Source organism: Montipora capricornis, chromosome 4 (genome assembly GCF_036669925.1).
Source record: "Montipora capricornis isolate CH-2021 chromosome 4, ASM3666992v2, whole genome shotgun sequence".
NCBI lineage: Eukaryota > Metazoa > Cnidaria > Anthozoa > Scleractinia > Acroporidae > Montipora > Montipora capricornis.
In genome coordinates this window covers 15,961,413-15,989,276 of record NC_090886.1, presented here as the reverse complement: position 1 = coordinate 15,989,276, position 27,864 = coordinate 15,961,413, and the positions used below count along the sequence as shown (strand labels likewise).

The following is a 27,864-nucleotide window of genomic DNA, read 5'->3' as shown; positions in this document are numbered from 1 at the left end:
GTATGGAGTCCGTCTGGGTATTTAAATTAGGCTTTAGATTCTTGATGAAGAGCATTTCAAATACTAGACAGTCAAATTTGCTCTGGCACTTTCTTAAAACTGTGAATTGGTCTTCTTTCAAAAGGTTGTTGTTACCGTGAGCTTCTAAAAAATGTCTACCGATTGCCGAATTCTTGTGCTCAGGAATGCGTTGATGAAGGTGTCGGGCTGTGTACCCGACATAATCTGCGTCGCACAGATCACATGAAAAATGATAAACAACACACTGCTTATTCACAATTGACGGCTTCGTTTCTTTGGCTTTGAGATCTTGCCCCAATTTCTTACTCACGAAAACTGGCTGCAAAGTAGGGCCAATCTTATGGCTAAGATCGCGTAACTGCTTACGAACCGCATTAGCGGCCACTTGATCTTTAAATGGAAGACTAATTCTTACTATTCTACTATCGTCATTGTTTCTTTCTGCTGTGTTCACTGAAGCATTTCAAAAAAGAAAATTGTTAATGGCGGAATCAATAAGACTTATTGGATAGTCAAGGCGACTTAATATAGAGCGCAACTTGGCACATTCTGCATTGAAAGCCTCTGTTGTAGACGACAAGGCATGGGCACGATGTATCATTGTTTTTAATAAATTGTCTTTATAGCGTTTATCCGTGTGACTTTGGAAGTGTAGGAGCAATCCAGTGTTTGTTGGTTTTCTGTAAACTTGAGTTTCAAGTTTAGTTCCGTTCTTGACGATTTCAATGCCGATAAAAGGGATCTTGTTATCCACAGGAAGCTCCATCGTAAATGTTAGACTGGGGTGTAGGCCATTCAGGGTACTAAGAAACTCAGCAGCAGCAACAGCACTAGGCATTCTAGCCAGGGTATCATCGACGTACCTCTTGTACAATTGGGGCATCAAGCCATAGCGTGTAAGCTTTTCTTCAAGATGACACATGAAGACATTGGCCATTATAGGACCAAGGGGCGAGCCTATAGCCACACCGTCTGTCTGTTGGTAAAGTTGACCATTAAACTGGAAAAGCTGATTGGTTGTGGCAATTTCGAGTAGTCTAGCAAGCTGATCCTGTTGCAGATTAAGGCCATAGGTTTTGTTGAACCAATCATCAGTAAAGGCTTTATTGACCAAGATTTTGATGGTCTCATCCAAAGGTACATTTGTAAAAAGAGCTGTGACGTCGTAAGAGACCAATATGTCAGTTTCACTCATAGTGTGGGTAAAGGATCTCATCAGCGAAGGCAAAGGCATCAGTGATTGTATAATCATTTAGAGAAAGCGGCTTCAGCTTTTGTTCAAGCCATTTAGCAAGATTGTAATTGTAAGTACTGTCTAGTATTTGAAATGCTCTTCATAAAGAATCTAAAGCCTAATTTAAATACCCAGACGGACTCCATTTTTATTAATTTTTATTATTTACTCATGTTACAGCTTTTAATCAGCTATTGTTTTTTTTTAGTATTTATAGACCTAAACTCACTCAAATATTTTGATAATGACGTTTAGCTAACGTCGAAACGTCGTCGCTTTTTAGCAAATCTTTTAGCAATTTTTTAATCTTAAAATGATTTTAAGAAATGTTTTATCGCAATTTTTTATAGTCAAATGTTTTTCGAAATCACTTCTTGCCCGTTAAAAATGTAATGTAAATAAGCAATATTGTTAGTGATAGTACAGTGTTATTAGGAGCATATTGTTATGTTTTGTATTTTGCTCTTATGTATTGTGACTTGTGCAGGTATAAATAGATCTAGACAAGTATAAGTATAAGTAGTGTAATTTTAGTACTCCAAGTAGTGTACCTACACTGTAAGTGTTCATCCTGTGAATAAAATTGCACAAAAAAAAAAAAAGGAACAGCAAAAGATTACCCAGGTCTTCAGTGTACACTAATATGTGAATCAGAGAAAGAGCAAGCCAAACTGATTGAAACCATGGAACATACCATCCCACAACACTCCAGAACATGTGGCTGGGAAGGTGGCGACTATTATAGACTTTTGCCCAGGCAAGAAGAGGAAGGTTTCTGGCTGTCTAACATCCTTCTAAAGTTCTTATCAATGTGGAGAAGGCCACTGCAGCCGGTAACAAAGTACGTACTCTCAACTCAGACATGTTTAAGAATGGCCACACCCTCCATAGAAAAATATCTGAAGTAGAAGTTTCATCAACTCTATCCAAATATTCAACATTCAGAGGTCATTCTTGCACCATTCAACTATGGCAGGCACTGGTGCCTAGTTGTTGTGAACCTGGAAGAGAACTTTTCAGTCTATCTGGATTCTCTGTATGATGGCGCTGGTGCAAAAATGGCATTTTCTAGAGTCAACAACTTCCTAACATGTTGTGCCTCCATCAATGGGATCAATACTTGGACCTTGAAGAACGGGAAGTATTTTGTAATTCCTTCATCTGACATTGCACAGCAGCTCAACAGTGACGAATGTGGGGTGTTTGCAGCCACGTAGGCAGAGCACATTGCCCTAGGATTGCCACTTGATTTTACTCAAGAATTGAAGATCAAATGGTTACTTTTCGTTACTTTCTCATACTCAACATTGTATGGAATTCATTGTCTCCATACATGTGAAATATTCTGAAAAGCATAAAAATAAAATACCTTTACAGTGCAATGCGCCTTACCGTGGCCACCCAACAAACTTTCGCATTTGACAACTAGGTGTAAATCCGTCAACTCAACAACCCATGCAACAGTGTTCAACTTACAACTGTGGGAACTTTGGAAGGAGGCGTGACTGTCAATCAAATTCGCCACCCTGATTGTCAGATAATTTGTAAAAAACTTCGTTAGGTGGCCACGGTAAGGCGCGTCTCACTGTAACCCTTTCACTCCTGCAATTAAGTACACAGCAAAATGGAAAACCTGCAACCAAGAAGAAACACCAGTGCTCTGGCAAATAAACATCAAACAAAGCTGCCACTGCCACAAAAACAATTGGTTTTGGGAAAGCCCTAAATGGAAACTGGTTAGACAATCAAGCACCCTGTGAGCAGATCCTCCTTTTGTCTTTTTCCTCACTGAGGAGGATGCTTCAACGGACTACGCAACAACTGTGTCAGGCAAAGACCCAAACATTATCCTGTTGGACAAGCACACTTCAACTTGCAAGACAGGAAGTGGGTCAGAAAATGCTTCAAATGAAACGCTGTTGGACATTATGGACAACCAAGAAACAACTGATTTTATAACCCTAGCCCCCTGACAACCCAAACCAAGCTACAACTTACAACCCAAAAATTCTTTCAGATAAAGCTTCAAGGAAAACTATGCTGGACAACCAAGATTGACAAGGCATTACACAACTAATGGGGCAGGGAAACCTGAAACTAAAATCTTCATAGACAATCATAGCTTAACTATTGACAACACAACTTCTGTGTCAGGAAAAGCTCCAAACAATACCTCTTCAGACACTCAAGCTTTCAATGCAAGTTGAAATTCTACACCAGTGCACAGTGTTACCAGTAATAAGGGAAATATTACTAGGTGAAAAGAAAAATCCATCAACTCTTTCTAACTCCCAGTCGACTCGCATAAATGAAGATCATTGTTACTCTTGCACTGTGCCACCCAAAAGAAAAAAATCCAACACTAGAGATCTACCTAGAAAGGCTGCTATCATCTTGCCAACAGAATATGAATGTAAATGAATTGAATTTGAAGATCTTTCAGTATTGGAAGGTACATGTACCTTAAGAGTGCAGTTCTGTATCAAGAATGTGACATGACTTGTAAGGATAATGTAGACAAGTGGATGTCCAAACTTGCTACATGTACATCATCTAACATAAAATACAACATGGAAAGTGGTGGTCGCTCAAGAACTGGAAAGCGGGTTTCATTTACAAGATGGTATATAATTATGCCAGTGCAAACGAAAAAAGCTGACCAAAAAAGGCTGCTAAAAAAGTACAAGACAAAAAACAGTTACAAAGGCAGGCTCATCCAATGAACACTGTGCCTGAACAACTTGCTCTGTTGTTGTAATATAATGTTGAATATAACAGGGAAAAGCCAGCAGAATAGCACTTAGTCCAAATTAATCCTTTGACGCCTACATGTACACTGGCCTAAGCCGGTCAGACTTAGTATTTTACTCTATCTCACACCTAAAATTACTCGTCAATGGGGAAACCGCAGGAGTCAATGGGTTAATCACTCACTGAAAAACTGTCCCATTAACCCTTTGACGCCTACACTGGCCTAAACACCCAAGACTTTGTATTTTATTCTGTTTAACACCAGAGTATTTATTGTCTAAACCCAGACGATTTTGCTTGTCAATGGGGAAACCCCAGGAGTCAATGTGTTAATAAAAATTCTCTCAACAGACCAAGTTCAGTGCCACTACAAATGTAGGTGTGTGGATTACATCTGGGCAATCACAGCATGCCATAAGGCAATGCCTTGAAAAAGTACAAAATATGTTACCTCCACATGGCTTTGGTGGCAGAGGACCAAAAACAGGTCCAGATATTTTTATGACTGATGATGACTCTGGACAAAGGGGGGCTCTTTTAGACACCTGGAAAGGAGTAATAATACTGCTCTGTACTTTCCACTTCCCGCAAGCTGTCTGGCGTTGGCTATATAACTCCAGCAACAACATAAATAGAGATGATCATCAACACTTAATGGGACATGCAAAAATCTAATCACCAGAGGAAATAACTCTGACAATTACACTGAATCCATGATCAACATATTTAAGAGTGTGGTTTTACAACGAAAGAGGGCCTACAATTTCATTGAACTCTTCAAGTTTATCACAGAAGACCTTCAAATGTATTTTCAAAAATTGCTTGCCCTTGCATTTGGAAAATCTTTATCTGGCTCCCTAGTGTTTTGGTGCAACAGCTTCTACAGTCCAGCTTCACATTATCAAACAAACTACTTCTGACTGTTGTAAATTCTCCTCTTCACTTTCAATGTCACTATCATCCAAATCCTCGTTGTCAAGTCGAGGAAATGTAGAGCTTCACCAAGTTGATCCCTGTATGAAGAGAAGACCACTACAAGGAAGCTATGAGGTAGATTGCAGTTCTAAGTAGAATATGTAGCTGCCCTATGGGAAGAAATGGCAATCCCTGTGCTCATCAAGCTGCAGTGGCACCAAATAAAATAATGGTATTGCCGGTATCAACTTTATTCCTAAAGAGACCAGAAGAAAGATTCAGCCTTCCAAACTTGCCATTAGAAATCACAAAGAACTTCAATTATAACAATTTGTTCATCTCTGTTAAAAGCTTCCTGCTAAAATGGAAATGGCCAGTGGTGGCCAGTGTGCCCCTATAAATGTCAAATCTCTTTGTGAAACACCAGACAAGGCACAATGTAGCATCCATTCGCCTGAAAAGGACTCCAAGATTGATGATGAGTTTGAATTAGAGAACATAATTATGAATAAGACTTCACTGATAGGTAAGCAATGACATTGAACTGAAGCTTAGAACAACTGATAAGAATTTGGGCATGCTACAGTATATGAAATATTTGGAAATTTACAGAAACATCATTTAAAATCAAGATGACAAGCATCAGTCGCAGCCCTTGCAACAGCTTTTGTGAACTTTGGAAAACATCGCAATAGGCTTACACTGCCCTTTCTACAGAACAGCAGGGCCAAAATTAAAGTACATGTACAACCAACTTCAATATCAAGACACAAGTCAAAGATAAAATCATCATCAGTACAAACAGCCATCTTTGAAACCAAGAGTGGTGGACATTAGAGAATAATACAAAGTGCCTGCATAATCTGGCCCAAAATGTAAAGTTAAGTCTTCCAAATGCTAGACATACTCGTTAGTAATATTATCGAAAAACACATGCACATTGTATTTTTTAAACATAATAGAAACAATAGTTAAATAGGTTAAATTTAAAATGCCTGTGAGGCGAAAGTTGTTTCTGCACTTTTTGAAAGTTAAATGATTTAAATTCGGAATACTAAAGTTTGAGTTGTCTAGGATAAAAATTTTTATTACAGATGAGTAGCACAATCATGATGTACATTTGGGAAACCAGTATCTTGAACGAACACTTCAGGCCATATCTCCGCTGGTAAAAAGTGCTAGCCACTCACATTTCGCAGATATGCTTCTTACATATTAAGTAACATTTACTGTGTAGATTAGCGAAATCGGTCGCTTAAGTTTAGAATAAACGGATTCGGTTGTCCACTTTGGGGACAAAAAATGGCGCGTCACGCGTAACACGCAAACTAGTAAGACGAGCACAACAAGGTTCTTCAGACGGCTTGTACTTTATTCCTCACAACGAAATCGACAACATATTTCACATAAACAATGTTGCAACCAGTAAATAAAAAAAATGTGGTTAATTTCTCACCAATGACGGAGAAAAGAGGCCGAAAAGCACAACAGTCTTGAGCGTCACGCTCCTAAAATCTTCAGTGCTGTTTTGCAATTTGCGTCTGTAACCCACAGATGTTTTGTGGTTAGGAAGAATAAAATATGGTTCGAGAATGCTCATTTGTGGTAGTTGCTTTGGAGAAAGTTTTACCGAAAATTTCTCAGCACACGAGAAGCCAGAGCATTTTTTCTCAGTCTGAAACACTTTGTCCGCCATTACAATTTGCCTTAGAGCCAAAGCACAGCTTCGCAAAATGTCCTAGTATCTTGCTTGTCCGAGCTCACATTACAAAACCGAAAGAAAAACAGAATGCTCATCTCATGTACAAATTACATGCCAAAGCTCAGAAAGAAACAATTCAAATTGTGAAAGAACGAGACCTCTTTGTGAGTCTGAAACACTTCTTGACGTTCAGAGGTTGACAAAGCGAATTTAGAGCGTGAAAGAACCAAAAGTTTCTCCTAGCAGATCCGCCATTACGTTTCGAAACGTTCCCTCAGAGCAAGCTTTGCTACCAGGCCTTGACTTGTTTTTATCCAGTTAAACCAGTTTTTTCTGGACTTCAGCACATTTTGCCCTGTTTTTTTGCAATCCATGTGGAACATTTCGCTGGAATTACTCAATTGCGAATCAAGCGAAGCATATAATCAACTCTGAAATTAACATTTCTGTAATGTCAAAGTTAAAAATGAGAATATTTCGGGTTATTTAACAAAATTTTTTAGGGTAATCTAGGCAAAATGAGGAAATTACCATGCCTGCAAGGGGTCATGGGTAAATTTAAAATTGCTTATTTTTGATCCATCAGTACAAAAAATTTCATTTTACATTAAGATATCAGCTTAAGAGGCTATTTGATTTTGTCAGGTTCCTTTTCATCCAATTTTATGGCAGCATGAAAAATTTTGTAAAATTTCACTATGTTACACAAATGTACATCATGATTGTGCTACTCATCTACAGCTTTAATGAGTGCTGGAAGTTGGGCAAACTTTCCAGGAAAAATGGAAACATCTGAAGTGTGCGGCCAAAATATTATGTAACAAAAGATTGTATTGTAGCTTTGCGTGCAAACAGTGAGTTAAGGATTTACCTCTGCACACAAAATAATGCTAGAAGCTTTTGTTATTTAATAAAAGTTGACACAGTCCCTTGGATTTACATACTTGTATTTTTAGAAAGTCAAGTCAAGTCAAGTCAATTTCTATTAATTTTAATTCACACAGAATAAATCATGTACACACAATGTAAAAGTTAGGATAATTTATACCATAATGTTTCTGTTAACAATAAAATCGTGGATATAAAGAATAGAAAAGAATCAATACAATTTCTATGAAACTATAAAAGGGGAAAACGTTTTAAGGAGAAGAGAGAACAATTATACTTGAGGTACTATTGTTGTGTGTGTAGAGTTTGAGACAACTAAATAGTTGGTAAACTAATCGAGTCTACAGGTGCCCCAAATTAATTCTAATATGTATGAACATTAGGAATATAAATAACAATAACAAATTTAATTTAATCTGAACCCACTGTCACCTGAACCGCCCCCATTGACAAGTAAGATCGTCTGGTGTTAGACAGTCTGAGAGTAAAATATGTTAAGTCCCACACCTCGTAGTCAATGCGTTAAAAAGTAATACTTCTTACTTTAAATTTAAAAGAACAAAAATGTGCAACTTTGAGTGCTTGTAAAAACACCAATTCTTATCCTAGAACAGAGCAAATTAAAGCAAACTTCGCTTTATAGGCATTTTATTAAAAGAAGCAAATAAATCATGCACGGAAAAAACCCTAACAAGAATTCCAGACCTTGAAACAAAACATTAAAATTTAATAATTCTTGTTTATGGTAAATACTATGTAATAATGATTGATTTGCCAAACTTCTTGTCAGAAAACAGAGAAAATATCAGTTTTATTTATTAACTAGCTCCATCAATATAAATAAAGAAAAGTACACTATCCCACAATTAGCAAAAGCTACATAATCTAGAGAGGAAGTGAACTACGTAATTATCAATGGTTTGTACAAGGAAAGGAAATGTTAAACAAATATAGACATTTTTATAATACTAATAACAATGTTGGTCATACAAAGAATTCATGCAAAGCATTCTAGAGTTAATAATTTATTATTAAAGCATTTTCAGTTACATTGTACAATAATTTACTTAGTTTGTATTGATGAATAAAAGGTGGGAAATTAATTTTTGTATCAGAGATCAATAAGTCTCTTCACATTAAAGCTCCAAATATTGGGATAACAATAACTAAAATAGAAAGTAGTAAAATAAGAAGTAAACATTATCCTTGACTTGCAATTAAGCTAAGAAAGAAAGCTATCAAAAGATTTCTTCATAGTTAATGATTTTATTTATTCTCATAACGCAGCACTGTACGTTCAATCAATCCATGATACTGTTAGGAGAAATTAGATGTTGAACCTTTCAAAGGAGATTTGTACGTAGTCTAACTAAAGAGGGCCAACAGCTTGCTTTAATTAGAAAATTAAACACTTTGCTCATAAGAAAACGTTCAAATTTACAACATTAACGTTAGTCTCTTTCCATATTACTGATTAGAAAAATTAATTCCTCACCTTCAAAGTGGTCCCAAAATGATCTCTTGTTGAGTTGTGAACATATTTTTGGGATCACTTTCCCGTCGCCACATTCTTTACGTTTGTAGCACTTGAAACACTTGCTCTATGGCAGGTTTCACACTTTAAAGCACAATTCTCCAGGATAATGCGGATCCAAATCAGCAGAGAGATACTCTTTCCCCAGAAGAATGCACAAAGAGAGTGCTCCACCGCCATTTTGTTCAGTTACTGATATCACTAGGGCCCAGGTTACGTCCGTGACAAAAGCAGACGGTTACTAAGCTCCGTCTTAAAAGTGGCGGGGTGACAAAAAATTTTTGTGGACCGCTTCCCGCCAAAACAAAATGGTGGACGTTAATGAGGTTCCCGCCCCATTTGCATCAAATCCGTCATTTAATGAAGCTTTGATCTTCGCAGTTATGAACGCAATTTATGCAATTGTGTTAAGAAGCCTGAAAAATTAGGGACTTCAACGGGGTTTGAGCCCGTGACCTCGCGATACCGGTGCGACGCTCTAACCAACTGAGCTTCTCTACGCAATTGCAAAAATTGCGTTCATAACTGCGAAGATCATTTCGTCGTTGATTCATTCCAGTTGAGGTCCTGACTTCACTTGATTTCATATCCGCAGTTCATATATGATCCATTTCATATATCATTTCATCGTTAAATCCGTCATTTTTAATAAGGTGCCATTCCCATACAAACTCTTTATTTTCAATATGCAAATTTTATGCGAATGATATGCAGCCGTATATGAGCGAGGTACACTGTGGTAGAGGCCATTAAAAGAAACATTCTTCGTCATCCATTACGATTTCATTAAAGTGCTAATGCGACGAAAATCAATGGGTGTTTTTACTCGATTTTTTCACCCTTAGTTAAAGACTAGACCCTAAAGTTGACAAAAACAGGTGTCCACAGCTAACCTGACGATTATTTACATCTGTAAAGGCTGCCCGAAAGAGTACAAATTTTGTCCGCCATTACTCGAACGACAAGTACTTGAGGCCACAATTTTGTCAAGCGGCGTTCCCTCCTTGACTTTATCTCATCATCCACCGAAGTCTTTCCCCATGATTGTTCGGAGTTGAGTTCAGACAGGAGTAATGCGATTTTCGATGAAAGTGAGGCCAGTTTTGTACCCCATGACGAAGATTTAGAGCCACTCGCAACTCAAGAAGTAGCTCCCGCCTACAAGGCAAACCATGAGAACCAAGACAGTGTTGTTTTTTTTTTTTGCTAATTATTCATGAATGGCTAAAATTGAAACAGAAATTTTAAATTAAGCAAAGCCGTCTCAAAACCTATAGTTTCGAAACGTTACATTGACTATGTCTTTTCCCGGTGGGACATGAGTAAAACGGACATAGCGACTTCCATCGAACAAGCAAATTTACATCACCCTACGATTAAATTCACGGCAGAAATATCTGCCACTGAAACTGTGTTTCTAGACACAATAGTATACAAAGGAACGAGATGCAAGGATCAAAAAACACATGTTAAACCAACGGAGACCTTCCAATATACGGATTTCACCTCTTGTCACCCACCAAGCAATAAAAGGTGAAGCTCTATGAATCCTCAAAACACACTTTCAAGGAAAACATTTGAAAATTTAAAATACATTTAAAAAAAACTACTATCAGAAGTCAAATTGACAAAGAGGGACTCCGTGCTTAAAGGAAATACCAAAACAAAAACAAAAGCTTTTTGTAACACAATACCAGACATCACTGTCAAACCTGAAACAAGTTTTACTCAGAAAATGTCAACACCTACTTGGCCAAATCTTTAAAGAGCCCCCTATTATTTGAAGTAAAAACTAATGGTAAAAGCGCGCGACGTTTCGACCGAACTTCGGTCATTATCAAGCCAAAAGTAAAGATAAAAATTTTTGCATAAGTATAAATATAAAACAAAGAAGTGAAAGTATGTTAAGTTTGAAAATGTAAAAAAGGGGTGTTAAAAAACATGCAAGAATAACATAATTCAAAATGTAAAAAACTTTCGCACAAATTGAGTCTGACTCAGTTCATTAAAAAAATAAAAATAAAATAAAGGAGGCAGTCAAACTTGTTCTTGCACGCTTTTAAGATGGTAAAACTCTTGGTAAGGTCATTGGGCACTAAGAAGGTTTCACACGGAAATGTTTTCCAATAGAGGAAGATGCATTCTTGTGCTTGTCTACGCGTTGATGCAAATGCCGCTTCGTGTAACCAACATAACCTGCATCACACAGGTTACATTTAAATTAATAAACAAGGGATTTTTGGTTGACAATAAACGGCTTGACTTCAGACAGTTGTAGATGTTGTTTGATCTTGTGGCTGATAAACGTGGGCTCTTGAGTTGCGCTCTTACTGTAGAATATGTGAACACCTTATATAGCACCGGTGGCTCAGTTGGTTGAGCACCGGGCTGTCACGCGAGAGGTCTTGACAACTCCGGCCGGACCAACAATCAGGGTCTGTAAATAACTAACGAGAAAGTGCAGACGATGTAATTACATCTGAAAATGGTTAGACTCTCTATTCTTCTCGGATAAGGACGATAAGCCGGAGGTCCCGTCTCACATCCCTTGTTCATAAACTCTGTGGGACGTTAAAGATCCCACACACTCTTCGAACAGAGTAGGGGACAGTGTTCCCGGAGTTGTACATGGTCTGACCTTTCCAGCATGTGGTCAGCTTGGCAGGATTAGCTTGAAGGGCTTCTGTGTTAATGAGACCACAATTGTGTATAACAGTCAGACGTCAGGCTACTTAACCAAGTGCTGGAGCTTCACTCAAGCCTCAAGCCACACTCAAACCTCAAGCCACTTGTCATGTATCATGTATTGTTCTCTATTCGTATAAATTAGGTAGCCATTCGTGGTCACTAGTCCCTCTTCCACTTTGGATCCAATAAACTAGTGCGTTCTCTCAAGTGTTTTCTCTTCCTCTGAATCCACATGGTGTCAGAAGTAAAGTACTACATTTCCCGGTTTCCCTGATACATAAGATCTGTTTTCGTGGTCTTCAACATGGCAGACGGACTTTGCAAACCCGATCCGCTTAGCTTCGAAGGCAACGTCGCGCTGAATTGCAAAAATTTTTGTGCAAGAATTAAAGGAAAATATTTATCGCTGCCACACACAGAGACAAGAATGAAAAGACAAAAGTGTACATCTTCTTAAATTAAGCGGGAGGAGAAGCTATCGAGAAAGAGAAAAGATTTGTCTACGCGCCCGCCGTTCTTAATTTGGATAGCTCTATTCGTGTACCGGCTGAAACTCGTGAAATTTGCGCCTCTTGTGGGAATGTTGTTATGGAAAGGCACAAATTAAACACAAGAACGCAGATACAAGGCGAGCAGTTTCAGTCTTTTGTAGCTGATCTGAGAATGGATCATTTTACAGTTGTAGCTAAGTTACCTGGCCTAAGAATGGAAGCGAGGCTGCCAGTGACCCTGCTTTGATACAAATTTTTGATTTGTTCTTTTCTAATGTTAATGCAGATTAATTACAATCACAATAACACCATTTACATGATAAAAGAAGTGAGGTCTGTATCAATACAACGTCACCCGCAGCTTCACAGCCATTCATAGGCTAGGTCACTGAGCAAACAACTGTAAAATGGCCTATTCTAGCAACCAGTACGGCACTCTAAAGGACGAGCTTATCTGTAGCAAAATAGTTCCGCGCTGCTTCTTCGTTCGTCAGGAAGCAGCTTTTGAAAAAAGAGAGACCTCACACTCGAACGCGCCAATGAAATCAGCGCCGTTAACGAATTTTCCGACAGAGGAAGCGATCGACAAGTGAAAAAGAATGGCAACTATTTTCTCATTTTCATTACGCTTTGGGGCACTTCGGACTTTTCAGTTTGCTTTCATGCGAATCTTAGCAGCGGGTACTTTTTCAGAGCTTAAAAATAAGCATAGAGGAAGCCTGAGAAAGAATCGGTCTCGTCTTTGAAAGGGGAATGAAAATCCCTCTTCAATAGAAATTCGCCAATACGTGATCCGGTTCTTGTTTCCAAACCTGCCAGCAGAGATCCAGCGAACACCAACCGACATCTGGGTAATTGTGAAGAAGAGCTCCCCAAAAATCCTGTCGGCCGACTGTCGGTCAACTGTCGGCCGACAGTCGGCCGACTGTTGCCCAACCTGTCGGTAACGTGTCGGTAACCTGTCGGCGGGACAAACTAAAATGATCGTAAGCATTTACTTGTCTATTGCTTCTAAACTACGCGAAAAGAGCTAAAGGCAGTTCATAACGATACCTTGAGCAGCACTTATACTACTAATATGGCTTTTGTCCACTGTTTTAGCGTTGGCTAGCGATACTTGCCCACATTGTAAACATCATTCATACATACATGACATACCATAAGAGGCCGCGTTGCATTGTAGGGCGATTTGAAGGAAAGTGTTTGTCTACTCTACTAACTATGTATTGATACGTAGCTTATGGTTTTCAGAGTTTTTAGCAGAGTTTTCGATTAAATTATCTTCCAATGCGATTCTTAGATTGTCTGGTGTGTTGTAAATTACGCAAGTGATATATCCTATACGCATCTGATAACAACCGATAACAGTTGATCGGTAAGTAGGTGAAGTCTGTCGAGTCATACATCACCATTACGGAATGTCACGTTAACTGCTCGTTTTTACCACAATTTTTCTTTTTTCTTAACCGATCGGTAACCTGTTGGTTAGCTGTCGGTAGACTGTCGGTAAGCTGTCGGCCGACAGTTGACCGACAGTCGGCCGACAGGACTTTTGGGGAGCTCTTCTTCACAATCACCGACATCTGCGACCAAGATCTCGAAGACGCCGGCCTCGCGCCTTACCTAGAACCAGCAATCAACGCGAATGGGAACCGATGCCGAATAGTGCAGTTAACCCTACGCCTGTTGCTGTCGAAGTCCCCGTCGTTTTATCAAGATGGCAAAAAAGTATCCCGTCCAGTCGAACGACTGCGCTTGGTCTTTAGGAAAAAATATCTTCTTTTTGACTCAGCTCATTTACTATGTCGTAAGGCGAATGCGAAAATTTCGGCGGGATAGATGGTCAGTTTTGTCCAAGTTTCGGCTTTCTTCTTATTCCTCCGCTTTCCATTTCTCTCTTTAAATTTCGCGCGCGACTGGTTTTTCTGCCTTGTTAGAAATTTGTCGATTAGGCTGCTACAGATGACTGGTTTTCATCAATAACGTATTACTGCGTATTCTTTCTTCATGGCAACCATTGTTTTCGCAAAGACAATGGCTTGACTCCGAAAACGCGCCAAGTTTAAACCGTATATTTTCAAACGCAAAAGTCTACAACTTATTCTGCTCCAAATTTCGAGAAAAAGCTATTAACGTGTAGGTAATACATGCGTATTAACTAATCTGCTCTATCATCTGAACAATTGTCCTTAGTTTGGCAGAAAATCGATGTGTAACTCTAATAAGGGTCTTTCTCCATACTGCCGATACCGCAAAAAGCCCGATTTTCAAAGTAAAAAATCTACAACTTAATCTCGTTTATTTCACTTAAAAATAGGCCACCATGATATATTAACCCTTTAAGTATAAGAATCCGCTCTATCATGTTAAAGAAATTGCATTTTTACGTCCAGAAAAGACGATTTTAGACAGTCTATCGCCCCCTAAACATCCATTTTCTTTACTATTTTGACGCTTTTATCGCGCATTCACGCTTGAATGGTCCGCTGCAATGGCTCATTGATATGCGTAAATGTCGCACCATTTCTCCCGATGGACAACACCAAGCTCTAGCTCGAGCGTTTACAAAGATGAAGTCCACAGCGTTGGCAGAGGAGAAAAGGTTTTCTCATCGAAAGAAGCATCGAAGCCTGACGTCCGTAAATTCAAGAATTGTTGCGGAGATCATCCAGCAAAGCTGAAATCCGGCCCACCGTTCGATAGAAAATTTCTTCATTGCAGAAAACCAACCCACTTCGAAAAAGTTTGCAAGTCGTTCTAAGAAAGCAAGTACCCGTCGAGGCCCTCGTGGACTACGGTCAAATCGCAGTAATTTGACGTAGTCAACGAATTCTCCCCTGAGCTTCCTAATGATAAAGGCGAAGATGATTTGTATGTTATTGATGCTGTTACCGAGTCGAGACGTAAGCGTGAAATTTTCTGCCCGATAGAAATTAATGGCAAACGAGTGGAGCTGAGAATTGACACTGATTCTAAATGCAATGTCATTACATTGGATTTATTTACAAAGCCCAGCCATGGAAATAAATCAGTCAAAAGCGGTGAAATTAGTTGCTTATGGTGGTGATACGTTATCCACATTCGGTACTACAAATTTCGACTGCCATTTGAAGTGTACGAAGCGCAACTTGGAATTTCATGTTGTTCACAGACCAGTAACCCCTCTGCTTGGTCTCGCGGATTATTTAAGGACGTTCGCGTGAACATTTTCTAAAATTTAATTTTTTTCTCCAAATTTAACCATTGAAAGATGATGAGTTAGCGATGTCAGAAATTTAAAAAAAATTGGGGGTCACCGACTTCGTTTTGGAGAAAACTTGCCCGGAAGAACACCCTAAATCTGAAAAACTCCGGCTTCTTTAACGAATAAGGCCACAGTGTCTATAAGCCCAAAAATATTGCAATTACATCTTTGAAGTGAAATGTTCTCTACCAAACGTTGTTTAAGTGGACCCATCATGTGAATTTAGTTAACTGTTGAGGTTCCTAAAAGAACAAGTTCGCATTTAGCGACCATAGTTTCATGCGCCTTGCAGCCGCATGATGGCAGGATTCCATGTCTCGAGGACAGAAATCATGAAATTTTTTTAACTTCCCACATTGATTTTTTGTTCATTTTTGGACGATGTGGAGATAATTGTAAATAAAATCTGTTTCTGTAAAGAACAGTAGGGCTCACCGAACATCCAAGATCGTTAAATCCAAGCAAAGCTATAGCAATGGCCATCTGCCCTATCATTGTTCATTTTAGTACTTAGCGGGCGCGCTCGATGCATGACGTGGCATGTGAATTTGCGTGCACTGTAAGGATGCGCAGTAGCAATGGGCGCGAACGTCCTTAAAAGTGGATTTGGTTCAATTCCACAGCGAGGTCCATGAGGTTGATATTGTTGATGCCTTTCAAGCCGCGTGAGCCGTTTTTGACGAATACAATGATTTATTTAAAGGCCATCTTGGTAACCTACCTGTTCTTTACAAGATAAGGCTCGACCGCAACTCTACTCCTGTTGGTAGACCACCACGTAAAGTACCTCTTGCAATAGAAGAGTTCGTTAAAAGAGAGTTGGAGGGGATGGTTAAAATCGGAGCGATCACACCTGTGTCTGAACCAACCGAATGGGTCTCGCAGATGGTAGCTGCAAGGAAGAAAGATGGTAGCATTCGCATTTGCATAGATCCACAAGATCTCAACAAAGCCCTCAGAAGATCTCACCATCCCATGAGATCGGTCGAAGATGTTGCCTCCCTAATGCCACAGTATTCTCAACTCTTGATACAAGGAGTGGTTTCTGACAAATTAAGTTAGACTACGAATCTTCTCTCTTCACAAGCTTCAGCACACCGTTCGGGAGATACAGATTCCTTCTCATGCCGTTTGGTATTACATCTGCATTGGAAGTTTTCCAGCGCGCAATGGAAGAGCTGTTTGCTGGGTATCCCTGTGCTATCGTCGTGGATGACCTATTGGTATGGGGAGAAGGAACTGTGGAACATGATGTAACTCCTAGGAAAGTTCTACAGAGACGGCGTGAAGTCAAATTGAAGCCAACTCCAAAGAAATGCAAGTTCCGCCTCGATCAAGTACCCTATGTTGGTCACCTTTTCACAAAGGAGGGTCTCAAGCCTGATGAAGCTAAGGTCAAAGCCATAAAAGAAATACTACCTCCTGACAGCCCTGAGGCACTACACCGATTTCGTGGCATGATCAACTATAAAAATTCTTTGACTTGGGCCATTTTAGTTTCAATAAGAATAAAACGCAAACAGCGGTTACAAACATTTGCTTGAACGGCATAACTTTTATAAACTTAACGTCTCGTATGTTTCGTATGTTACTCTTTTACTCCGCGTAAATACAAAATAAACCTAGTCCGCACTTTGGCTTATTGCTGCATTAGAATTTGTCACCCCAATTGTTACAGTTTACCTTAGATGACTTCAAGAGGATGTTGTTACTTAATGGTTACCCTAAAGGAACTGTTAAATATCGTATGAATGATGTCATTTAGAAACATCAAAATACACCAAAAGATCTTGTACAAACAGTTAGGAAAAAGGAAGTTCTTATCGTTCTTCCTTTCTTAGGTCATCACAGCAAACACCTGACAAAACAGCTGAGGTCTTGTATAAACAAATTCTATGGTATTTTCAACCTCAGAATAGTTTTTCATAACACCCGAAGAATCAAGTCTTTTTTCCCTTGCAAATATAAACTAGTAGCTCCTTCCTTCAGGTCAAAAGTAGGGAGTCAAAGTGGCTTAGTGGTTATCTATCGGGCCTTCCTCCACTGCGAGCCGGGGTTCAATTCTGGCCTCGGCCAGCATGTGGGCTGAGTTTCAGTCGAGTCAACCTGACTCGAGGGTTTTTCTCCGGGTACTCCGGTTTTCCTCCCTCATCAAAATCGACTCACAGCTAATTGACATCTAGCTGTGGTGCTGTGCTCCGACATCAAACATGGACTGTATAGCGGCAGCCAGAGGCGCCTTTGTATGCTTTCAGCCCGATGTCATGAGCCACGCCCTTCGCAATTCAGTCCTCGACTGCAAGTAAGGGTGATTAGCACTAGCAATATTTATTATTTTATATATTTTTTAGTGTACAAATCAAACAGCTGGGATTGCAATGATTTCTGTATAGGGAAAACGAAACGCCGATTACGTGACAGAACATTTTAAAGCCCTAACTACAAATTGTCACGAATCTGCAATTGCTGTTCATATTTTCTTAACCACCATAGAATTAAGTGGGATCAGTTTGAAATATTAGCAACTGGTCCATCAGTTATGCATTGTAAAATTAAAGAGTCTCTGTTTATCTGTGATCTAAAGCCAGCCTTAAAAGAAAACGTCGGCAGTGAGGAACTTTATCTCTATTCGTTTTATGTCAATCAATTTCGTTAGTTCCCAGTCCGTGCAGCTGTATTTTTGAATTTATATTTATCTGTAACTGAATAGTAATCACTTCTGATGATGTATGTTGTAACATACGAAATGTTACGTTTATAAAAGTTGTGCAGTTCAAGCAAATTTTTGTAAGCGCTGTTTGCGTTTTATTCTTAATGATCAACTATCTTCACAAGTCAGCTGACAAGTTCATCAGCAATCTTAGTGAGAAGACTGCGCCACTACGCCAATTGCTTCGGAATGACATATACATTGGACTTGGGAGGAACCTCAGCAACAAGCTTTTGTAGCTCTGAAATCTGACATCTCTTAAGCACCAGTCCTTAAGAACTTCAACCCCTTAAAGCCTGTTACGCTGTCTGTCGATTCCTCTAAGAGTGGCCTTGGTGCTGTATACCTTCAGTATGGGAACCCTCTGGCCTATGCCTCGCGTGCTCTCACAGAAGACGAATCTCGATACGCGCAGGTCGAGAAAGAACAGCTCGCTGCGACATTTACATGCAAGAAATTTCACGATTTCATTTATGGTCGAGAAGCCATCATTGAAACTGACCACAAACCTATTACGGCAATTGTAAACAAAGCAAGCCTCTTCATACTGCACTGCTCGTCTGCAACGTATGCTGTTACAGCTTCAGAGGTACATGTACAATTTGAAGTTCATTTACAGAAGAGGAACGGAGCTTCATGTACCGGATGCATTGTCAAGAGCCTGCATTACTGAAGAACCTGGTGTAGAGGATGACGATCAGCTTTATGTGATATCTTTCTCGTCGATCTCTCCCTTACGTATGGCCGAGCGACAAGTAATGGCGGTCGCTCGTTCACGAAAAGCATGCATCGAAAAAGCGCACTTCCCTTTGGAATTTCCAACTCAAATTTGGCAGTCGTAATTATTGGCCTTCAAAGGTCACGAAAAACAAAAAACAAGAAAAAGTCAAAATTTCGTCTCAGTAGCATTTTAATTATACAAATTTTTCAAGAGTAGAATTTACTGAGAATGTACTTGAAATTCCCGGAATTCCTAATACCAACTTTTTCTAATACCTGAAAGTCGTAAAGTCGCCTTTAAAAATGCACCTTTGTGCCAGAGATATGGAGAGCATTAAATGAGCGGGAATTAATCAAATAGTGTCCCAGAGCTTGATAGAAGGTGTCTTAGGTATTGCGATGATTATTGTTTAGGGCCTCTTCATATGAGCCCGGCTGTCTTGGTTTCCGAGATGTTGCTTAGCCTCTAAATCCTTTGTAAAAGCTTCGATATGTTCGCATGAGAAGGCGAGCGGGCTGAAAATTTTGTTAGATAAACTCTTCATCGCGCTTACCGGGAGGAAAATAATACGATACAGTTTCGTTATAAAACGGACATTACCGAGTTTTCACTTCTCTTTTCTTCGATAATGAAGCTTAGATTAGTTTCATTTGATAGTTAACGTAAAGTCAAAATTAATTTGAGGTTACTTAAACCATAGTTATTAAAGGGGACTGGTTTGGAAGCTCGGTAAACATGAAAGGAGCAAACAAGGATGCCAAGGTCCACGGCCGTGCACAATCTTTTGTTTTAGGCTCATACACTATGCATGAATTATGTAACCAACACGTTTCTATTGGTTAGTTCCTCAGTGCGGAGTAAACAACTATTGTGTTTTGTGCACGGTCAAGGCCGAAAAAGAGAACAAAAACCTATAACAAAGAAATCTGTCGGGTTTCATAACCAGTCCCCTCAATTAACTGCTTAAACAAAGAAAATCGAGAAATTCTCGCCACGCTTCGCGGCTTGTTCGTTACATTTCACACCTGAATGGTCGCGTCCCAAATTTTTCATCTCGGAAAGCGGGCTTAACGGTCACCATATCAACAAAAACCAATTTCATCTTGGTAACCGATCCATCTCGGTCAACCGGGATAATGTGAAGAGCCCCATAATTGTATGATAACATTGTCAAATTACTGTGGACACGCATGTATCAGTCCACTGGGCAATTTGACAATGGTTCGACCAAAGTTATTATCAACAAAAGGAGTAAAGCAGATGCTACATTGTAGTTTGTTTGGTGCATGTATTCGTCACATTCTTAATTTTCCCAAACAATAAAAGGCAAAAGTAAAGTCATCCTAGGTAGGGTCATAGATTACCAAGTACGTTGCTATGTTTTTATCTCTGTTCAATTTAAGGAAACCTTGCATTCAGAAAGCAAGTAAGTACTACATATACCGATCCAGTTGAACGTACAGTAGATGGAAACATCGGGACTGGGATTAACCTGTTGGCGTGGCAAGTTGACTTGGGAAGGATGGTGCCAGTGAATGAAGTGATCTTCTACTGCGATGATACTCCCTATAGCTATTGTCCTGAGTTCGTGGTCAGAGTGGGTAAGTTGGCTAATAACATGGATATTTACCTTTTCTGTTCTCAGCTGACAAGGTAAAGAAGGAAACACATTTGCACTGTGAACCATTCCTTTCATGAAAGATTCCAGAAGAGAGATTTCAATTTCTTGTTTTCTTGTAAACCATGATGATTTTTATTACATAAAGTAATTTTCTTGGTAGAAAGTTTTAAACCATTCTCTTTTTTATTTTTATCTCTTGTTTCTAAAGAAAACATGGAACTTAATTTTAAAATAAAAAACAAAGATCACAGATGTGCACCCATGCAGTTGTTCAAAGGCCGGATAGCTTTGTTCGGTGTATGCTTGTCCAAATGTGACAAAATATCAACATTGCCAATTTCATGTGTCAACTATACATTTATAAATCAAGTTTCCTATCTTCATATCAAATTGTCAGATGTTTATGTCAAAAGATATACTTATACATCAAGTTTTTTTTTATATTCATATCAAGTTCCCAGATATTCATGTCAAAACATCTTCCAATGCATTACCAATGCATCTATGCCTATATCGAGCCGACTTTTTCATATTTGGAAAAAAATCATGTCAAGTTTAGAGTCAGTTTACGTGCCCACTTTTAAAAATCAAGAAAGCCTGGTGCTGAGCATTTTAAAAAGGAAGAGGCAGCATGAGAACCAGCCGTACAATAAACAACATGGCGGCCACGAATCTCTTCAAAAGTTCTTCGTAAATTGATCTTGCGTGTCTGTGTTCGCAATGCACCGCAGAGCAGAGTAGTACCAAGAAACGTTACGAGTATCAACGCGGCATCATCGAAATACGTCTTCCCCAGGTGGCTCTCAGTTATGACGCCATTGAGCAGCTGATGAAGGCTCTCAAGACAAATTTTGGTGTACTGCCATAACATCCAGGAAAGTGATATCGAGAACAGTACAGCAGGTTCAAACGGCTTCTTTATAGCCCACAATTTAGTAGTTGCAACTTGGATGATCGAGTATTGCAGGTATGAATGTGTGATGTTTTTGTAAATAATTTTACAATGTTGATTGGAATTACGGTCGTTTCTCCTACGGGTCGTTTCGCCTACCGTCTGTTCGCCTACGTCTAGAGTCGATTCGCCTACGTCCAATAAGTCAGTTCGCCTACGTCGTAAACTCCGTACTATGACAATCATTGTGTAGAGATAGACTATTGATCGAGTTACGAGTTTGAGTTGAGTTTGAGTTGAGTTTGAGTTGAGTTTGAGTTAAGATTGAGTTAAAATTGAGTTAATATTGAGTTACGGTTTTTGTCATATTTGGCACTTAAATCTAATAAATATTAAGTAGAAGTCACTGGGAAGACCAACACCGTTTTCGTGAAGTGCACAGGTGTATATTTACGAAATGGTTTTAAACTGATCAAAACAATCTTGAAATTTCATGCACGGCAGTATCATTGTTTACCAGTTTACCAGTTTCAGCACTTGGGACTCCTTCGATTTGACTACTGTCTGTTTTGCTGTTATGTGGTCTCATCGACCAATGGTCCCTTTAGAAGATTATGCCAAGCCGACCATATGGCTGATGAAAAGACCAGACCACAACACTGTTTGGTGCGATCTTTAACATCTCACAGAGTTTATGAACATTGAAGTTTGTGAGACGGGACCTGCGATTTATAGTCCTTATTCGCGAAGACTTGAAAGTCTAACCATTTGCGGATGTTATTACAAAGGCAGCACCTTCTCCTCAATTATTTTAAGACCCTGAGTGTTGCGAGTCCGTCCGGAGTCGAATTCACGATCTCGTGCATAACAAACTGAGCCACCGGCGCGCGGTTGTTCCGTCTAGCGATCAAGTCTATCGACGCAGAAAAGATGTCTTCTTGTAAGGCTAAAGATGGGTTTTACTGTTAAGCCAGCTTATAGCCCTGGCGGCCAAACGATTAAAACGTACCGTTTGTCATCCAGCAGCGTGGTTTTCATGATCGGCTATCACACAAAATTATCGGAACAAGTGAGCCGCAATGAGGGTTTGTGTAAAATCTGGAACTCGGAACCTGGAACCCGTTTTTCCCCTTACTGACCCTAGCCTCGGAAGTGCCTTTGTCAGTTCTCATTTACGTCACAGTTGCCGGCAAAAACAAAAGAAACCGTGAACGAAAAACCAAAATTAATCAACAAGTAAATAACAAGTAACTTCGAACGCTCGCCGACGACTCTTCGATTAACTATCAACATTCCATTGAGTGAGAACCAGAACCCGAAGTGCGCAAAGATGCCAAGTCTTACCATGTAGAAACGGGAAACAGAAGGTGAGCGAAACAAACATCATTTCATAGTGTTTTCCCTGATTAGTAACAAGTCATATTCTAGAAAAGGGGTTTTAGACAAATGGAAGGTTTAATTTTGGGTTACTTTCGGAAAGGTAAAACAACGACCTGCAAGTACGAAAAAACTTTTGTGACTTTTGTTTTAGACCCGGCTCAATCTCGGTCTTAAATTTCTGGGACACTTGATGCCATACACCCCCCCCCCCCCCCCCCCAACCTTCCTTCCTTTCGAAGTTGTAGGGAAAAGAAAACAAGAAAACTATTGACTTTTCTCATGAATGCCTAAAGTTATTGCGCAATCAACATTGAAAAGGGGGGAAGGGGTTGCATTTTGGGTTGGTGTCACCATCTTTTCGGCTGGAATTGTAGCTAGGCAACTAGACGTCATAATCAAGCATTACTTGATTACTCGAGGTGCAAATGCTTGGAGCCAACAGTCAAATCAAATACGTGAGATAAGGGATCTTGCAAGCTTTAAACGTGCGATATCCAAGGACACATTTGAAATCGCTAGGGCACATTTTTTTACATGGCTTGTTCGTATTATTACATAGTAAATTATGTTGGTTACTAATTATTACTATTGTTTAAATTTCTTTGACATTAAATAATATTTAGCGCTAAGTTATACCTAGTTTATTAGTCGTTTTAACATTTATATCTTGTAATTCTTGTAATTTTTTTGGCATTTATACTTTGTAATTCTTACACGGCATGTCTAAAAACCAGCTTGCTGAGCCATTTACCGGTTTTCCGACATGTGTGACTAGGTCAAAAATGTTCACTTAATTAAAGGCTCGGCTTGCATTACAAAACTTCGGTGACTAGCAAACGTGACAATCGTGTTTTAGAATTTCAGCGGTTATGAGCAAAAAGCGTAATGCGGGCTCTCTTCGTCGTCCTCTTTCGTTTGATGATCGATCATGATGCCGCACGACAAATACGGTTCATCGTAGCCGCCGGGCTGGCTTTAAATGGCTTACCCTTATCCCTTTGAAGACATCGTTTTGACGTGGATAGACTTTACAGCAGCAACGAGAATGATGCCTTAAAAGGTGTAATAATAATGAGATTGTTTTGATCAGGAAAGCCATGCAATTTTGCAAAAATTTATGCAAATATAGCTTTCAACACGAAGAAAACAGTTTTCGAAGTGACTTGTACTGAATATTCACTACTTTTAATTCCGAAAAACGCCAAAAACTGTAACTCAATCTTAACTCAAACTTAACTCAATCTTAACTCAAACTTAACTCAAACTCAACTCAGCTCGTAACTCGATGAATAGCCGATCCCCCTTGTGTAAAACAGTTGATTCACCTCCTTGATGTGCGGTGTCGGAGTTCGTAAACAAGCGATGCTATTTTTGACGGTCGATTCCATTCTTAGGAACCTGAAGCCTTTTTATTCGGTTAGCTTTCAATAAATGGTTAGGATTTGCTTTATTTAAATACTTGTACTTGAAAATTACCTAATTGAAACCGATATTTCGGTAGTGTAGTGGACTGAGGTTAAGTACATTTGCTCTTAAGCCATTGAATCGAGTGTTCGATCAACTTTTTCTAATTTTTCTCCGTTTTTTTTTTTAATTCTAAGTGACATACGCTGCCAGGTGTGCCGGGGTCTCCCTCCCTTTCGCTTCCCCTGTGGGTTCCACTCCAGTGCCCTCTTGACTACATGTCCATCTGGTCTCCTCAACGTGTGGGCGATCCATCCCCAAGCTCTTTGTCTTATCTCTTGTTCTATCGGTCGCTGCCCTCTTTGTCTCCTTGTTTCTGATTTTTCTAGGCCACCAAATCCGCAAGATGTTCCTCAGGATCTTATTGATCAACACCTGCAACTTCTGCTCCAATCCCTTAGTCAGCCTCCAGATTTCAGAACCATACAAGAGCACCTCCTTCACATTTGACCCAGAGACTCTTAGCTTGGTCTTGGTTGTTAGTGCTATGGATCACCATATTGGTCTCAGCATCGCAAATGCTGTCTTGCCTTTCCAATTCGCGCCTGAATGTCTTGGTCAGTTCCTCCCTTCTTGCTTACAATGCTCCCATAAAACTCATCCAATTCCTTAATCCGCCCCCCTGAAACTGTCACACATCACCACGTTTGGTACCAATACGCGTTAACTTTGTCTTGATGGCATTGATCTTCAGGCCTACCTTCGCACCCTGTACCTCCAAGGCCCGTGTCTTATCCCTCATATCCTGTATTCTGTGCGACAGTAGGGCCAGATCATCGGCAAAGACGAGGCCTTCTAAGGATGTCGTAAAGGTCCACTGAATACCTCTCTTCCTGTCATTGCTAATCTAGTGCAAGATTAAGTATATTTTTCCTCATTTCCAAACGAAAAACTGTTAAAATTGTTCTAAGTCTAGTCCAAATGTTAATTGAAATACCTCTTCCACTATTGCCAAAGCCAGCTTGAATATGGCATACGGCATACGAGGGTGCTAAAGGGGGTACCCAATTGTCAGTTAACTACTAATTTTTCGGCTAATTGTCAGTTAACTACAATTTTTTTGGCCAATTGTCAGTTAACTACTAATTTCAGTTATCTATTAACTTTTATTATCTCACAGCGATGATAATTGATTCATAACCCGAATTTTTACTGGGTTACCTATGGCGCGCCGTTTGTTTCAAAATTAATTATATCTACCGATTGACCCACTCATCAGTTAGTCACATACAAATTAGCATTAATTGGATCAGTTGCGAGTCACTTATTCCATATTTTATCAGTTTTACTGATTTAACGTTTAGTTGTCTGTTACATTCGATCCGTTGTGTTCCTGATATTCCATCACTTGTAAGGTTTTATCGATTAGTTGTGTGCTTAACATTCGATCAGTGAACTGATTTATCGATCAGTTGTGTTCCAAATATTCGATCAGTTGTACTGATTTATCGATCAGTTGTGTCGCTAATATTCGATGAGTTAGTTGCACTGATTAATCAACCAGTTCAGTACCTTATATTCGATCAGTTTTGTTCCTAATATTCGATCAGTTGTACTGATTTATCGATCAGTTGCGTACCTAATATTCGATCAGTTATACTGATTTATCGATCAGTTATGTCCCTAATATTCGATCAGTTGAACTGATTTACCGATCAGCTGCGTCCCTAATATTTGATCAGTGGTGTACCAAATATTCGATCAGTTGTACTGATTTATCGATCAGTTGTGCCCCAAATATTCGATCAGTTGTTTCCCTAATATTCGATCAGTTTTACTGATTGATGAGTTGTGTCCCTAATATTCGATCAAGATAAGAAACGCAAGGAGTGACAGGCCGCACTGATTCCCTTCCTATGTGAAAACATGTATAGAATCTCTTATAGTTTTGCTCTCACAAGCAGATCTTTTGAGGATTTTCCTTTTTTGTATGAAACGATAGGTGGTTCTTTAAAAATTTTGCGAAGTAGGGATTGATTTTGAATTAAATGCCATTTTGTGAGGAAAGCTCCTTTTAAATTGGACACTGATGGCTGCAGGTACATGTATTGTGTCACAAAAGGTAAAATATGTTCTTGTGTTTTGTTATTACTGGGTTGCCGTATGGCAATCCCAATCGGAAAATGGGTAGATTTCTCCGTTTCATTTTTTTTATTTTTTTTTTCCGTGTCTGATAAAAGTCTTGCCTATCACTCCCCTGCTAAGTGGTGTCTTTGTGCATAGCCTTCTGCCCGTATTTTCTTAGGATCGAGAGGGTAGTGGGAAATGCGTAGATTTCTCTGGTGGACACAGTAGAACGATTAACTTAACCGGCAATGGCGTCGAAAGTCACGTAACGCGAATGCCGTTTTAGTGGATCTTTGAACAAAATATACCCTTATGAAGCTCAATAATGGCAAATCAATTGGATATACAGTCGGTGGAATCTTAAAAGCGACGAGTAATGGACTTCGACAACAATCTATCGCCCGTCGAGGCGTCTTTTACCAAGTGTGCTGTTATGTAGAACACTGAAGATTCGCAGGGCAGCGATAATAGTGAATTCAAAGACTAGACCAGGTGGATTGAATGGAATTTCAAGCGTTAAAATCGCTGAAAAGGTAAGATTATTGTCGAAGCGATGCCGCAATTGCGTGTCTTCACCACATGTTCCTTTGATCTCACATTATCAGGAGAACCCAACGAGAAAAATTTCTAAAGTGATTGGATATCGCCTCCAGTAATATTTCAACAGTCACTAAATGTTTTTTGATAGATTATTAACTTCTGTGGCAAAATTATATCCGCTCCTCAAAGCCAGCTAGAGCTAGGATTTAAAATACAATTTCCAGTCAGGATCTTTACTTTAAGAGCTCTTCACAGCCCGGCTATTTACCAAAAAGGCATTTCTCTAGCCAGGAATGTCTCTTTCTCCCCTTTTTTGCCAGCCAAAAAAATAACCAACATTTAGCCAGCCAGGAAAATAAATTGAGCCATTTTATCCAGGTGATACAAAAAAAATAACTCAACGAAAGCTTGGTGGTGTTTGAGCCATTTTCTTTGCTTATGACTTCGGTGTACAATGACGCGGGATAAAAATGTCATTTCTAATCTCTTACTGGTCTGTGGAAAATATAAATCATCTTTACTTCACTCCAAATGAGAGCAAAGTTGTGAGATCGGAAAAAATAAATTTGGAGTTGGTTGACTTGATTTGAACGCAAACTTAAGACTGACACCAGGACCCATAAACAACCGCGTTTCCAGGGTTCCAAACACTGGTAACGAGATTGGATTCATCAAGAGAATGTCTAGAGAGCACATTCGCCAAACGTTTAACGCGTACTTACTCTTCTTCTGCCCCACCTCCCCTCCAAAAGCTCATAATTCTGAACTTTATCTAAAATTACGCGTTCTGCTATCACTAGAAAGCAACGAAAATTTCGATGAACATTGTGCACAACTCACTATCCAGTACAGACAAAATCAAGTGACCGCAAGGCGCATTCCAGTATCCAAAACAATGATATTATTTAAGCCGATACAGAAATGAAATAGAACAAAAGCATTGTCTATCCAGCGCCAATCAGATACCTCGAAGACACACCCTCCCAGTAGCTGTAGAAACT

At 39.4% G+C, this 27,864-nt stretch overlaps 1 protein-coding gene, 1 long non-coding RNA gene and 1 pseudogene across 4 annotated transcripts in view; 1 reads left to right on the top strand and 2 right to left on the bottom strand.

Moving 5' to 3' along the window:
* Nucleotides 1-2,119, bottom strand: part of LOC138044772 (uncharacterized) — a 2,177-nt pseudogene extending 58 nt beyond the window's left edge.
* LOC138045669 (uncharacterized) overlaps nt 1-27,864 on the bottom strand; it is a 161,291-nt gene that overhangs the window by 2,512 nt on the left and 130,915 nt on the right. The window contains exon 1 of one of the 3 annotated variants that reach the window (XR_011131641.1): nt 9,007-9,203. The exons of the other annotated variants lie outside the window; for them this stretch is intronic. This is a non-coding gene — a long non-coding RNA (uncharacterized lncRNA). Of the gene's footprint in view, nt 1-9,006; nt 9,204-27,864 lie in introns of those variants that run through there. 3 annotated transcript variants of the gene reach the window in all.
* Nucleotides 1-27,864, top strand: part of LOC138045667 (angiopoietin-1 receptor-like) — a 130,644-nt gene that overhangs the window by 16,753 nt on the left and 86,027 nt on the right. The window contains exon 2 of the mRNA XM_068892242.1: nt 20,303-20,500. Coding sequence (XP_068748343.1) covers nt 20,422-20,500 — 79 coding nt within the window. The 5' untranslated portion in view covers nt 20,303-20,421. The remainder of the gene's footprint in view (nt 1-20,302; nt 20,501-27,864) is intronic.